Source organism: Larus michahellis, chromosome 11, assembly GCF_964199755.1.
Source record: "Larus michahellis chromosome 11, bLarMic1.1, whole genome shotgun sequence".
In the NCBI taxonomy this organism is placed as follows: Eukaryota; Metazoa; Chordata; class Aves; order Charadriiformes; family Laridae; genus Larus; species Larus michahellis.
This window is the reverse complement of record NC_133906.1, coordinates 14,020,637-14,036,908: the sequence shown is the minus strand read 5'-3', so window position 1 is coordinate 14,036,908 and position 16,272 is coordinate 14,020,637. Positions and strand designations below refer to the sequence as shown.

Here is a 16,272-nt window from a genome sequence, read left to right as displayed (position 1 = left end):
GGGCACAGCCCTTACACATCATTCTCAATCTAGTTTGCATAAGAGGCTGCTTATAAAGAATTAATGACTTTGGAACTGCCACCCAACCCCTTAGGGTCCATCAAAACAGAGATTAACACTCCGAACATGCTACATAAAATATTTTCTCGGGCATTTTCCAAGGAACTGAGTTAATTTCTACTCTGGTGTAAATTTGCCTGCATGGCGAAAGGAGGAAGAAACAGAGAACTGATTATGGTGTGGAGAGCACATTAATAATGACCTGAATTTTTGATTCTTGTGCCTATTAGTTTGCAAAATATCTAGAATTTTTGAAAGGTTCTTCTGGCACAAGCTGCTGTGGAGCAACAACAGGCACGACAGCACATCCCTCCCGCCACGCTGCCAGCACCACCCTTAGGTCAAGGTCCGACAACCCCCTGGTTCGTCCCAGTTAAAGGAGAGGGGAGGTTTCCCTGTGAAGGATGGACTGTGCTCAGGAGCCATTTCCAAACAGTTCCAGGCTTCCCGGTGAAAGTGCTCAGTTGGGAAAACACTGATGCGTGCAAGTAGGAAATAAGTGTAAAAACGTCCACAAGTTTTTCTTGAATTAGCACACAGAGAAGTGCAGTCCTGCTGCTCCGCTGAGCGAGGGGAGAGCAACGCACAAACCTGCTGGAGGGACCACACGGGGGTCTCGGGGCCAACCATCACCCCAGCTCCCACCAGCACCTGGGGAGAGAGCAGCCGTACAGGTAAGTGCTGGTCCCACTCGAGTCAGAGAAAGGTTTAAAGAATATCTTTGAGGCAAAAGAAAAACAGAAGAGCAGGAAATTATGATGTGAGCACTGGCAGAAAAAAAACAACCCCGGAAAAAAAAAAAAGAAAACTTCTTTAAAGTCGTTGGCAGAGTATGTATGTGCCCACATAGCTGCTTCTTCAGCTGTATAAAACTTTATTTTACACATAAAATCCCTGAAGAAAGATGGAGAAGTAGCAACCTCCCCCTAACAGCAACCGGGTGTCTTGCTCAGGACGCAGCCTGGCACAGCAGGAGGATGTCCATCCATTCCACGGCAAAATGATGCCGAGCAGGACATCTGTCCGTCCTGTGGCAGAATGATGCCAAGCAGAAGGACATCTGTCCATCCGGCAGCGGGACAATGCTTCATCCCAACACAGCTCCACCTCCATGGGCAAAGGGCAGCGCCGTACGCTACTGCCAGCAGCCAGATCTGCGTCAATACAGGTGCTCGCTTAAAATAAATCCTCCCGAGTTTCAGTTTGATGTAGTTTCGTTTGTGCATCGCTCTTAAATGCTGTTACACAGCTGCACATGTCACCTCCAAATTGAGGTGGTTTCTGCAATTCACAGTTTATATATGATCTGCTCGTCAAGTCTGTAAAATCCATCAGGGAAACTCCTGAACATAAGTTTTGAATAAATACAATCACTTTCATTATGGATGAATTGGGGTTTACCCATTGCATGTGTTGTTATTTTAAAAATAAAATTTTAGTCTGAAAAACACAGATTTTAACTGAAGGGCAGCATTTTCTTACTTTGTGTGTAAAGGGCAGTATTTTCAATATTTTCTTATTTTATGTGCAGCCCAGCCAAGTCATTACTCTTTGAAAGCTACAGACGCTCGTTAATTGGTTTGGGAAGCATCAGCGGTCTACGGAAATTCCTAGGAAGAGTTTTAATGCACAGCACACTTTGCGAATTGGTGTTTTGTTAATGACCATCAAAACCTGCGACAGACTTTGAAGGAGCCCTTGACAGTAACCCTGCTGACACAACAAGCAGACAGAATCAATACGTCAAGTAAGAGACGTGCAAACGTGTGTTTGGCAATTTTCCCCTCGCTGATAGAACCCAGGGAAGTGCCGTGGGTGGGAGAGCTGGAGATGCCGAGCGTGGGTTCAACACTGGACCCAGCCGGAGGTGAAGTGGCATTTAGCCAGGATGACACCTCTGACATCATCATTAGTTAACACAGCTCCCACGTCACTCTCCGCCTCTTCCCCCACCCCCTAAAGACCAGTCTGACGGTAATCTTCGTTTCCAGAAAGCCGGGGGCTCCAGCCCCCCTCCTCTCCTCCACCCCTCAGTGCCGGGTGCTGCAGCTGGCTCCCTTACACACAGCCCGCAACAAACCTGGAGTCGCCTGCTCAGGAAGTGAACGCGCTGCAGACGCAGCTTCTTTTTGATGACAGAAGCAAGAAAAACACTTAAAATGGCAGGAGTTGAGCAGAGCTGCACACAAGCGATGGTCCAGAGGTCCTGTCCTGCCACAGCAGCCAGGCTCGTGGGGGTCCTGCACGTGCTGCGGCTCTCGAGAACAGAGAATCATAGAACTGACTCGGTTGGAAGGGACCTTTCAGATCACCGAGTCCAACCATCAACCTAACCGTGACAAAAACCATCACTAAACCATATCGCTAACATGTCCTCCAAGCAGGGATGTGACCTCGGCCACGCCAAATTTAAGATGAGGATTTTCTCTGTTCTGACCTCCATGTTGTAAAAACAGCCTCAGGAATCACAGAATCCTAGAATGGTTTGGGTTGGAAGGGACCTCAAAGGCCATCCAGTGCCACCCCCTGCCCTGGGCAGGGACACCTCCCACCACACCAGGTTGCTCCAAGCCCCGTCCAACCTGGCCTTGAACCCCTCCAGGGATGGGGCAGCCACAGCTTCTCTGGGCAACCTGGGCCAGGGGCTCACCACCCTCACAGCAAACAATTTCTTCCTGAGATCTCATCTAAATCTCCCCTCTTTCAGTGTAAACCCGTTCCCCTCCCTCCCCATCTCTCAGGGGACTCACATTATCTCTTTGCATCACACAACACCTCCAGAAAGCTATCGGCGACATTAACGTCTGTACCGACAAAGCGCACCGCAAGACTCGTCGATTTCAGCAAGACCCAAGTTATCTTCTGATTTGTTAGTTCATAATGCTAAAATTCCATCAAGCGTCTTTTAAAAGTGTCAAAAAGAGGAAGCGTGGACATAAACACATTAAAAAGCAATGAGCTGCAAAGAGAACCATCCTCCAGCTGAAGAAGCAGCAATTTTAGCCACTCACAGATCAGCCACAGACTCATTAAAATTAACCGATATTCCGAATAAAGAGATGCCAGCCGATGTTGCATCCAAGCTTAGCAAGAGGCAGCTGGAGGCGTGCTGTTGGTTTACATCAATAATATTCAGATCAATAAATTTCAGCAAATTCACCTGGCAGTTGAAAATAGATTATAAAAGAGCCATAGCGCTTTATAGCATTTAAAAATGGAAAAGGATTAGTGATGGTAAAGAACCTAATGGGTTTGATCCAGTATATTGAAATGTGACTTAACTTCCTACAATTGCGCGATACCCTACGCTAACTCCAGGCTCCGACAGGATTACATTAAGTAATGATCAAAGAACAAGAAACTTGCCACTCAAGCAGTCTTCAGTGACAGACTTCTCTGAAGATAAACGCTTCTACAAGGCTCCAGGAAATTTTTTACATGATGCAAGTATTAAGAAACTGTCCGTAAAACTTAATATTATAATAAATCTTTTAAACCTCATCATCCTCTTAGAAGAGTTTTTAAAAAAAAAAAAAAAAGAAAGAAATTTGCATCTCTGAGAAAGGGAATTACTGCTAGAAGTTTGGTACCGATTTCTTTATTCCGTTCTATGCTGAACCAATAATTGAAAAAAATTCAAAATGTCATCACAACTCCGTAGAATTATGCATTATATCCAATATGCACTATTTTTGGAAATACAAGTATTCTTCATTTAAAGAAAAAAGTCAGAGAGAACTGTCAAAAACATATGTAGATAATAAATTAGAAAAATCTTATTTAAATTAAAAAAATATGTGAGTTTACAAGTTTAAGGATCATGTAGAAATTTATATCAAATTGTTAAACCCTGTTTGGTTTTGATCACTGCAAGAAATCTAAGTGCAAAACTTACTAGCTCAGGTTTTATTTTTTAATTGTGAAGATAAATACTTGGAACCATTTACTTTCTCATTACTTGATCCAAGATCAAAATACAATTTAACTTTTATAAAGAACCAGAACTACCATTAAACAATTTTTCCTAAAAGCATTAACATAAAGCCATCTGTTGTTAGTCCGGCTGCAGTTTTTTAAGCACCTGCCGCATGGTCACCAAAGTCTGCGACGTAGTTGAACAGAGACGATCACAATTATTTCTTTCTTTCGTCGTTGAGAAATCCAGTTGCATTACTTACTGGGTTGAGAACTAGAGACGAGTAAGTATTCGTCTCAGCTGTGATAACGCCCCGCTGCACGACTCCAGTTCCTGTCTGGATTCTTATCTCCGTTACAGACAGCAATACACACAGAGCGCCTATCGCCAGAGAGATACGCAAGTGTGCTAACAAACACGATTTGAAGCAAGAGCAGGCAAAGTTAATACCAATGGCACGTTTCCTTCTAAGCCATTAAGTTGGAGCAAGAAGTTTCTCCCAATTACTCCAGTCTCACTTTTCCCCCGCACTCAGGACATCACTGCGGGGGTGACACGCAAGATGCAGTTTTTAAGTGATAAAAAAAGAAAGAGGTAACAGAGGCCAGAAATGCCCAGGGCTGACGAGATCCCACGTAATTACAGGGATGCTCAGACCTGCCCTGGGTAGCCAGGAGGCCTCACTTGGGCTCCCACCATGGTCTTTGCCTTGCCCGTCACCCACCACGACAGAGCCACCTCCTCCCTCACTGCTCTGTGGGCACCAGCGCTATTTTGCATCAGAAAAAAAAAAAAAACCAAAACAAACCAAAACACAACATTTGAGAAGTCAGGATCTTGCTGGGTAGCTATGCTGTAGAAGGGAAACCCCGGTGCCAGCAGAACCTTGCCACGGCTACTGCGCACCCTGCGAGTGGAAGCCAGAGCTGAGGCTCTTCGCCCACCGAGAGCCAGGCCAACAGACTGTCGTGCACGTGTATTGAGAGAACAAACTCACATCATTATGCACTTTGAAGGTATAAACAGAAACATAGACCTGTTCAGTTTGAGACAGAAGAACAAACACTGTCAGTATGTTTGCTGATTTTTACTGGAAGCAGAAAAAAAAAAAAAAAACTGAAACCACTTTAAATACTTATTCTGCAGGAGATCAGTGCTCTTGTGAAACAATATTACTCCATGAACCGCAAAAGCATAGTAAAGGAGTCTAAATAGTAGCTCCTTCACTAAAGAAAGCAAACAGATGATCCACTTTTAACACTAGTTCATTCAAGGGGAAGGGAAAAAAAAAATAAAATTTAAGATAGCCACAATGATTTGAATATCAACTATCCTGAAGACATACAGTCACATTAAGCACTAGGGCTCTTTTACTTAAGTTAGAGGCATAGGAGAAAGGAAGAGCTTCAAAGATGTAAAATATTAAAGTATCTGCATACAAATCTTTATTTCATGGCCAATCACAGGGATTTCTACAGAACGAGTTCCAGCAAAAACAAGCAGGGAGCTCCATGTCAGGAGCAGATGCAAGCTCTGTCACAACCTAATGGGTAATGTTTTATAAAAACAAAGATTAACCTTAATCAGAAATACTAATCATGGTATATTTAATGCACAGAGATTTACATTTTAAGGAGTTAATGGAGACTGCACCGATAATTCCACTTAGCAAGCACAAGAAATCTTTTATTTGTTTGTGAAAGGGGAAATTCTGAGGTGGGATAAAGCAACACCACATTTCAATATGTTTTCTTCAGAAAGCAGAAAACTACCTGTGCCTGAGAGATCAGGCATTTAAAAAAAAAAAAAACCTCAAAGAGTGTCGCGCTGAGTACTCTAACATCACCACACCGCTGGGACCTGCCCGCTGTCCCACGCAGACGGGCTGGGAAGCTCGGAGCGTTGCCCGAGCGAGCGGGGCTCACAAAAGGTCCATCAGGCTTCATTCAGCATCTGTCAGAGAGCATTTACCAACAGGCTGGCGAGTGAAATACAACACTGCGGTTATTCATTAGCATCACGCCAGAGAGGAAATCTGCCAGCGAGTTTGTAAACAGTTTTCCCACCCTGGCAGAAAACCTTATTGCAAGTTCTTGTCAAATAAAAGTTCCATTCAAAACCCCTAACTCCTTACCCTGCCCATTCCTTGGGCCGACACGACGGGTTACATTATAAACCAGTTTTTCAAGACCATTCGGAACCAATGGCCATGTATGAGCTCACCCAGATAGGTAAGAGTTAAATCCAGGCACAGAACAAACCATGCCTCAGAAAAATTCGCTGTTTTATCAGATTATAACGGAACACAGAAAAATATAGGAGCCCAATTTTTATTTACTTGTCAAACAGGCAGCTGGTTATTGTGTTTTGATTTCTTAGTCATCTGTTGAGTTACAAATTACTTTTCGCTGCACCAAGTACTGCAAGTATGACACTTTCCAATTAGGAGCTTGCATTCTACAAAGCAAGGATTGGTATTTCAGCTCCGACTGCTGAAAACCCAACAGCTTGCAGATTTTCTACCCGAGAGGTGGTTGTTTACTCCTTGCCACTTAGCACTCACTCATCCAGGAAAACACCGAGCAGCGTGAACAGGCCTCTTCTTATACATTCCTAATTAACTGACATAACAGCAGATTTAGGAATACGCTGTTGGTTTATGAAGTTTATATCATTTTCCATCAAATGCTGATCAAAATATATGTATTCATAAATCCGAGGAAGCCACCAGATTTGCAACACGAAACTCGATGTGCAGACACACACACGCGCTCCGTGTGGTTGGCAACAGAAAGAAAGAAATCAACATGAAGAAAAATCCTAACGAAGGCATAATTTGTCAAGTAATCACAATCCTGCCAGTGTACCACACCGACTCCTTGCATCAGTAACTGAAAACCTCTGAAATCGTTTAAGAAGTCATTTAATTTGGTCTTTCTTAGCCCAAAGACGCCAGTCCCTTCTCCTGCACCCCTCCAAGCAAGCTGCAGAGGTACCAGCAGCGTTGGCTGTTCCTCCTCCTCTTCACACTGAGGTCTGAGAATTATTTCCTCTCTGCTTATTCCTTGTCACAAACACTAAAGAGGAGACAGATTTTGTCGTACACAGATTGGAATTTAGTTCCTAATAAAGCCTCATGCACGACTGCCCAGAGCATGAGGATCCAACATCTCATTTCATCAATAACTAATTCAGATGACTCGCTAATGATAAAATCCAACACGGGTGACAGTTCTTGCAATGAGATGGCAGAGGACGTTAAGCTCCAAACAGCAGATTCTCTTCCTGTCACAGCAAGGAGAGCTCTTCTGCTTACAAGACAAATGCCGAAGGAACCTCCACTCAGAGCCATGCTAATGCTGTGGGGAGTCTAAAGTCACCACCTGCAATCCAACGGCTACCAACATGCGAGAAAACCAGCAGTTTAGTCTGAAATAGAGGAAATCTTTTAAGTTTATATCTAACTGCACACATCAGATATTCTGAAGCGTACCAGCTAAGAGAAGTCTTGTACCTATCAGGGAGATGAAAAGGAAGATAGGAAAAAAACGGGGAGAAATTAAATTTGTTTTTTTCTTTTCTGTGCACGAAGAATACTCCAGGTTCTTGTACTTCAACATTAGCACGGGTTTTTTTAAACCTTTGATTTTCAAAGCAAATCAAAGTATCCAGGACAATTATTTGCAATTAAATAACTTGTCTAGATGACATGCATATCCTGCTACCAAGCAGGAAGTTTGTATGTGAAAAATAATGGTAGAGAGAAACCTTCATAAAAGCATTGTGGCCTCAAAACCACAGCTGTACGTGCCTTCACACCGCGCAGATTATAGTCTGTGATGTTATTTAAGGCTAGCAAACAACTTGCCGTTATTCTTTTTGATGCTTGAATTACCACTATACTATTTTTAAGCAAGCAAACACGACCAAGTACGATAGTGTTAACACTGCATTGAACTGCATTTTCCAAACCATCGTTCAAATTTATTAAGGAAGAAAAGAAAACCACCAATTCCTACATTATACCAAAAGCATTCCAGGTAAAACCAACAAAACCCAAGAATGACCATTACTCTGTCCAGAAAACATCTTAAGATTTATTTACAGTGTTCCACTGAAAACCCCTAAACCAAAACCAACCCTTTTTCTAACTAGCACCTGGATCTTCCCTTCTACCTATGGCGTTCAAACCCAAAGCACTCCACTGCTCCCCAATAAGAAAAAAAAGTGCTCTCAAAAATGAGAAACACAGGCTATTTCATCTCACCAGCTTTTCGCGCTAAAACAAAAGGACAGCAGCCACGCAGATGGGACGATGCCAAGGAGATCGGCCAAGGGAGAGCAGACTCACCGACAAGTAGCTGCTGGAATCCACGTTGTCAGTGATGGTCTGGCGCTCGCCCCTCTGGTTGATCTTCCGAAACCTCCGTCGGGATTGCCTGAGCGGGACTTCTCTTTGCAAGATGTTTTCCTCATTGTCTTTGGAGTTCTCCACCTGAAACACATGTTCAGGCTCCTGGTTAAACATCCAGTTCTTCCATATCACCGAAAGCCGATGGAGCCGTATTAAGCTCATGAGGAAGGAACAAACATGAAGTTCAGAGCAGTTAAACTTTTCTCAAGAAAAGGACTGCGGACGTTTCAGAGAACCGCTGCTGCATGTCTCAGAACTACGTTATTACAATGAGCCGGAGGCCACAGTTTCCTTCCAGGAAACAGTTTAAAAAAAAAAAAAAAAAAGAAGTAGAAAAAGGCACACATATCCTCTAAACAATGTCACTCACTAGCAGAAACCTTTCTGCGCCCACACGTTTCGTACCACACGAGTTACAGATATGGCTCATTTCAAGTGCATCTTCAACAGAGATTTTACCATTTTTTGAGTATTTACAATCTGGCAAAAGCACTGAATTATATCCTATTTTTATTGGTCTAATTTTTAAAAACATAACTTATTTCTAGTACCAGTCATGGCTAAATAACTTTAAATATTCCAGGTTTTTATAAATAGCTACTTCATCTATGTCATATTGACTTCCAATCACTTCCAACAGATTATGAAGAAATAACTGGAACTTGCTTCATACCTTGATGTTAAATATTATTTGCGACTAAGCATTCAAAATTAGGTGAATTTATCTTGTTAGTAAAAGTCAACATGAAACCTTTTTATCTCACTAGTTACAATTCCTTTTTTCTATAAAAAGCAGTCCCATCCTTTCCCATTTCCTTTTGATGTTTTGGAAAAATATCTCCCAGCAGGAAGCAGAGCAGACGTGCATGCAAATAGGCTGCAGCCAAGCAAGAAGCTCCTCTACAACATATTTACTGTATAGGAGTTTCTACTGTCCTCAATGATTTTTTTTTTTTTATTATTTTTATTTTCCCCTCTCTCTCTTCTAAATTTAACATCAAAATCCTAAACCTACGACTGAAGTACTGGAACAGGAGAAGAATCTCTCTGTGGTCTTAAGCGCCCCTCACTTACATACTTGGGTAAATTACCTCAAAATTAAAATTCAAAAGGTATAAAAGGAATAAAACCAGAAAGACTTAACAGACAGGAACAAGAAAGTAACCAGAATACCTAAACCATCACAAAAGCAAGATCACATCTACTTTCCACATCGCTTTTTCCAAACAGCTACATCTGAGGTCAGAGGAAGGTGCGAGCAGCTGGGCTCGCCTTGTGGGTTATTTTTAATTCCCTAGAGAAAAATATTCATTGACAACATAGGTTAAAGATACAAGAGTTAAAAAAGAAGAGTGAACCTCACACCACAGTGTTGTCAAAAAAGAAAGCAGAAAAGCCAAGTTCCTCCAGCAAGCGACAACCACACTTTTCACTAGAATTTTACTGTCTGTCTGCAAAGGCACGGGACAATATGCAAAGCCATCTAGCAGCAGAGATGGTACAAGGATGGTATAAGCATCCTTAAGCTGTGAGCATGATGGTATGGTAAGGATGTAAAGGCATCCTTAGGCATGCAAGGCATGCAGACAGACAAAAAAGAAAACAAACAAAATATCCTTTTAAACAGGCCATTTGGTCTCAAAAAAAGAAAATAAATACTAAGACACTGGATAAAGAAGCCCTTCTTTCCCTAACATTAAATGTCGATTTCTAGTTAGCAGTGACATTGCTCTCAAATTACAGAAGGCTTCCAGAAGTAAGGAAGTTCAGCTCTGTAAATAACCGAAGTTGTGTTGACTTCATTTTTAATTTTTGTATGTGTGCTACCATACATGAGCTCCTTCAATAAATACATTATTTCCTTTTTTCTCTGCGTTCAGTCTTACAGGACCACAGAAACTAAAGCACGCACTGAGCTTCTCCAAATGAACAGACTAACCTGGACACCGAGAGCTCGCTGAAGCGGATGGACATCGACTCTTCCAATACTGATGACCCTTATTATTAAGAAGGCCCAAACTAAATAGGTATTTTTAAAGACTAAAGTAAAACACTCACTGCAAGATTAAGTTCTTTTTCTTCCACAATTCTATCTGAAAACTAAGAAGTGAGCATAAAGACACTATTTGTTAGCACAAAGGCAAAACACCCAACTGACAGCGGAAACTCAGAGGCTGAGACCACCTGCGTTGTTCTGTTAATGGCACTGCTGCTGACAAAAACAACACAAAAATCAGAAATCCAGGAAAGACCATCATACCACACAGCTTCCAGTTTAGTGCCACCAGCACCATCAGCATGTTGGGTCCAGCTGACCATCAGATTGGCTACGCTTAGGATTTAGAGTAACGGGACAGGCAGGCCAGGGCTCCCTCACACCGCTCATTGCTCAGCCCTGCTTTCACCTGGTTAAGACTGAACATTTCTGTTGGCAAAGAGCATATTCAACCTCCTTGCAACCCCCGAGTGGGATGAACAGCCCTACAGAGGAACTCAGCGCCTCTGCGGAAGGAGGACAAGTGCTCCCCTGTGCCACCGCGGCAGCAGGGACCAGGCTGATCAACGTTGCTACCAGGTCGGATGGAGACTGTGCCCCATAGACTTCGGCACATTATTTCATAGAATCATGGAACAGTTTGGGTTGGAAGAGACCTTAAAGACCGTCCAGTGCCACCCCCTGCCCTGGGCAGGGACACCTCCCACCACACCAGGTTGCTCCAAGCCCCGTCCAACCTGGCCTTGAACCCCTCCAGGGATGGGGCAGCCACAGCTTCTCTGGGCAACCTGGGCAAGTTGTTCCATTATTTCATATTCAATATGTAACAAGAAGTCAAGAACAGCGTATGAACTGTCTAGTTTCTAATCAAGGGTGTTGTTTTCATTAACCTTGAAGACTGGCAGCAGAAGACTTCCCTACAGCCAGCTTCACCCGCAGCTCTTGCTGCCCCGTGACAATGGAGGTGGCTCACAGGACTGTCCTCTGCCCCACGCCACAGCCCCTGCCAGCAGGGAAATACTTTCCACCTCCAAGCATCACGCTGCTCTTTTGAAATCTTATGTTTAGATCTGAAGAAGAAAATGAGAGCACCATGGAACAACCAAAAGGAAACATCAGTACGTTGAGATACGCTGCAGTTCTGGGCCATTTTCTTAAGTGATAAATGGACTTATTATTAATTCAAAAGATTGCTCAGCCTCCAAAAATATGAGCTACAATGCCCATTCACACACTATCTGTTATCCTCATTAACTTAAGTTGACCACATTTTATGGCCTTTAAAATGGGTCAGCTCCCAGAGGATTCCTGCTACAAAACTGATTTACATTCTAGAAAGAGAAGAAGAGGAGAAAAAAAAAACCTGAAAAGAAAACAGTCAGCAGCAGCGAATGATGGTGTTCTTTAACTACATTAGCTAATTCTTTTGCTTGAAGATAAATATTCATTATGTATTAAACCTCGTTAGTATGTCGCAAATTAAAAGAAAAAAAAAAAGAGAGAAAATAAAAGAGTTAGGATAAATTAATAAGAATTAATCAGGAAAGTGAAACTCAAGTACACCATTTGTCAGTGCAGCTCATTAGCAAGGTGCATGCCACCACGCTGATACTTTTTTCTCTCCCCATTTGAAGTCCTACCTAGAAAACTGACAGTTAATGGTACCTTTAGCTACATTTACCCATAAAACATGAACATAAATGTAATGAAGAAACAACTTTGTGCTTTAGTTCTCTGATTTTCCTACGGAAATATATAGTGAAGTTCCAGAAAAGGATTTAAGGTACGTTTAGGTATCATTATAATTCTCAGTGTGATTTAACTACAATTACAGAAAGTTCAAGAGGTTTAAAGTACAGAGGAGGAGTTGTCCAGGTTGCGCATCTGTCTGCAGGAACAACCAGCACATTTGAGGTTGCTGACGTGGCCAACACTGCCTTCACTGTGACAGTCCCTCCTCTGGAAAACACTCATCACAGGTTTAGCTACTCAAGCTACACACACACAGACACACTCTTTCTCTCCAGTAGCACACACTACATATAAGCTACTGTTTTATTTGCATCTTCTTAGATTTAGATGACATATGAGGAAGAAATTCTCTGCCATGAGAGTGGTGAGCCCCTGGCCCAGGTTGCCCAGAGAAGCTGTGGCTGCCCCATCCCTGGAGGGGTTCAAGGCCAGGTTGGACGGGGCTTGGAGCAACCTGGTGTGGTGGGAGGTGTCCCTGCCCAGGGCAGGGGGTTTGGAACAAGATGGTCTTTGAAGTCCTTTTCGACCCAAACCATTCCATGATTCTTCTATTATTTTTTTTTTTATATATATATATATATATATATAATTTTTTTAAACATCAATGGTGATAAGGCCAGATAAGGACGTTGGTATTGCCTAGGAATTTAGCATTATCACATATTTAGCCCGTGGAATATATTTCATGTAAACTTGCAGCTGCACTTGCAGCGAGTCACCACCATCCCCATAAGGAGTCACAGGCTTCCCATGCGCGCTCCCGACTGCACCCGCTGCCAGCGCCGGCTCCATCACCATCCGTGATCCTCCAGGCTTTTGGAAGAGGAAGCAGAGCAGGTCCGGTAATGTCTGCAGCACCAGTTACAGGCGCTAAGAGTTGTGTAACTGGTTTGTTAGTGAAATTGCTCCAAACAGACCAAATTCTTCTGTTACACCCACTTGAAGGATTACAGAGACACAAGAGGTCTATATAAGATCGGATAAGTGAATATTTGTCATTCTGCACTACAAGATTCTCGGAACACTGATGTGCGAGGCTCAGCCCACCCAGCAGTGGACGCAGGTGTAACTCTGCACAACAAATCCTCGGCAGCAGCGGTTAACAATTAAAAATGCAAAGCAGCAGTGACAAACCAGAGTGCCCGGGGCATTCACATGACATGGCTGCACGTACCATCACCCAAGCAGCCCTGTGGCACCCCTCAAGGCATAAGTCTCTCCCCCAAAACTCCAGCTTTGAGAAGAGACTGGATAATTAGGAATACACAATCATACTATTTCACTCCAGAGGCCTGAGACAGGCTTCTTGCACTCTTACATCAGGACACAGTAGAGTGTAGTAGCTTAAAGTAGCTTAAAACATCTGCTGCAGCAAAGAGCGTATGAGTGACGCTGTCAAAGCTCGTGAGCAGAACCAGACTGATGCTGCACACAAAGAATGGCACAAAGGACACCAAGAGTACTTGGTACAGGACATCTCCACGGCTGCTAGTGTATTGTGAGAATTCAATTTCTCACAGAGGCGGATATTCACATACTCAATGAGTAAGAGACATCATCAAATATTAGTTGTAGTATTACCGTATCTAGATATAAGGAAGCTCAATCAACCGTGGTTTGGAAATCTAAGCCTGCTTAACAGGCACGTGGCTTCTCAGAACAACAAACACTTTTATTCCAGATCCATTAGCACCATCTCATAATATCAAAGTTGAAGAGATGTTCCCGAGTCCCCAGCCACACTACGAGGGTCCCCCATCAGTCTGCACTACGGAAAAGCAACTCTAATATTCCAGCTCCTCCCAGCGCGTGTGCATCAGCCTGGGAAGAACTGAGTTACAACCTGGAAGTACACACGGACTTGGCGATATCAGGAAGGATTCTCAAGAAGCAGGAGGAAAGCTGGACATGGAAAAGGTCGATGACAACTAGGTTGAAAACCTCATCCTTCAAGCTTGGCTAAGCTTTCCTGTTCCTTCTCCTCTTGCCTAAACACCTTCACACCGCCTGGAAGTGCTGGGGGTGTGGGGGCCTTTTCTCCAGCCCCAGCAGGGCTGCCACGGCTCAGAGAAAGCAATGAAAAGGGGGCAGGGGTGTAAACAGAATATCTAAGATAGCGGTCTGTCATTGCCTGACTCAGGAACGCTCAACTCAGCCGTAACTGGTAGGCTTTTGAAACTCAAGTAAACATAATTTCAGAAAGAATGACCTAATCATCATCATCATTTACCCATCTAGATTGAATTTACATAGCTATTGCTGTTACGATAGCAGCCATAGGTATAATTGAAATCAAGGCAATTTTGCTGCAATTTTATAGAATACTTTACAATAAGCTTTCGGCTACAGAACAGAAAGAATTTGCTGAAACCAGCAATAGATTTAAATACATTTGAAAAAAAAAAAATCTGTCTTACCACAATCATTTCTGAAGGCTCCAATATGATACATTCGCATCCTCGCTTTCCTCCAGACTGCTTGCCAAAACTGGAGTGGGATGGGGAAAAAAGCAAATGAAAAAGAATGAGATGAACAGCCTATTTCACCTTTTCAGTAATAAAAATAAATTTACACTAGCGCATGTTACAATATCCTTAAAAACGAAAAAGGACAAAGAAAAATTGATTAAAACTATTGTATGAAAAATTCTAAACAGATAGTACCATTATCATAATTTTTTTTCATTTACTCAGCACCTCTCATCGTAGCCTGCTATGTAAAGCCTAGAGATAAAGAATGTTTTTGTAAAATCATTATTACTTGCAGATACTCAAAACCACTCACAATGCATTTTGGTGTTGACAAGAAAACATTAGTAAGTGTTAATTAAGCATTAAACAGGCTTTGTAAAAACAAATATACATAAATTCCAAAACCTCAGAAGTACTTCTTTGCACACAGCATTTTTAATGAGATTTCCCTCAACTCCACATCGCCCCTTCATCCTCCCCACAGACGGGGGGACAGAGAACAACTTCTCTAAACTCAGCCTTAACTTGTGGCCACTGTCTGTACATTGCTCCTTGTACCATCACAAGGAGCATTTCATCGCAACGAGTTCTGTTTAAAAAAATATGAAAAAAACCAAATGCAAGACAATGTGACGGGCAGTGTAATACACCGACTAAGGGAAGAGGCTAAAAGCAACTTGATGCAACTCCAAAGTGCGATTACCTTCAGGGCACCTAAGCAGCAAGGTGACTTTAGGGGAATCGTCTCCGGAGAAGGTCCATGCGAGCAGATCTGAGGGTGCTGGAACTACCAGCAAAAGCAGAGCTGAGCTAGGTACTGCTGGGGGGTGTGACAGACCAATAACCTCTTAAATCACTTGATTTGTGACCGTAGTAGCACCTGGAGTTGAACTTAATATGTGAAGCCAGATATTTTCGTCTTCACTACAGATTTATTACCTTCAGTTAGGTACGCTCGACATATCTCACTCAGCCGAGCGCACGTGAAAGCGATCCCATACAGATGTCAAATTAGAAAAAAAAAAAAAAACCCACAACTTCCTTGATTACCAGCAGGGCGGCTGGATTAGCAGTTCAGCAGTTGTAGCTGCTCTGTTACAAACTCGGACTGTCAGCAGCAATCACGCTTTAACACGTACCAGCAGGTGAAGTAACTGAAGACTCCGTTAACTCAACGCAGATTAATGTGTGAATTAGAGGAGGCTGAGACAAGTGTGGAGACAAATCCTAAAAAAAAGTGGGTCAGCTCCATCTGCTTTCCCTAAGGTTATGTTGAGAAAGTGCATCGGAAACGTCAGCCACACAGAACACGGGCGTTACACACACGGTCACCTCCACAGCGGGGATCCACTGAGACACAACCGCTTTGGAGAACGCATTTAAAAGATTCGTGCTTATAAACTACCCAGTAGGGGAGCCTGCAAAAACTTTTGTAGGATACCTGCGTTTTCAGGGAAGGAATTTAAGCACCTAAACCGTGAACTTATTCAAGCGAAGCTTCAGATCATTCCAACAAAGCAATTATCAGTGTAATCTGGTTAGGATAAAGTATTACAATTAACAGGAGCATGGCAGTTTAAACTGTCAAGTTTTGATGTCGCTAATGGCCTACTTTAAAAAAAAAAAAAACCACACACCTTTAAAATTACATGATTGCTATGGA

The 16,272-nt window shown here is 42.8% G+C and overlaps 1 protein-coding gene across 6 annotated transcripts in view; it reads right to left on the bottom strand.

The window, feature by feature from the left end:
- Positions 1-16,272, bottom strand: part of RAPGEF6 (Rap guanine nucleotide exchange factor 6) — a 129,374-nt gene that overhangs the window by 73,183 nt on the left and 39,919 nt on the right. For all 6 annotated transcript variants that reach the window (XM_074603608.1, XM_074603606.1, XM_074603605.1 and 3 more), the window contains exons 5-6: positions 14,556-14,625; positions 8,328-8,471 (exon numbers count right to left, since the gene is read on the bottom strand). In XM_074603608.1, the coding sequence (XP_074459709.1) occupies positions 8,328-8,471; positions 14,556-14,625 (214 nt within the window). The remainder of the gene's footprint in view (positions 1-8,327; positions 8,472-14,555; positions 14,626-16,272) is intronic.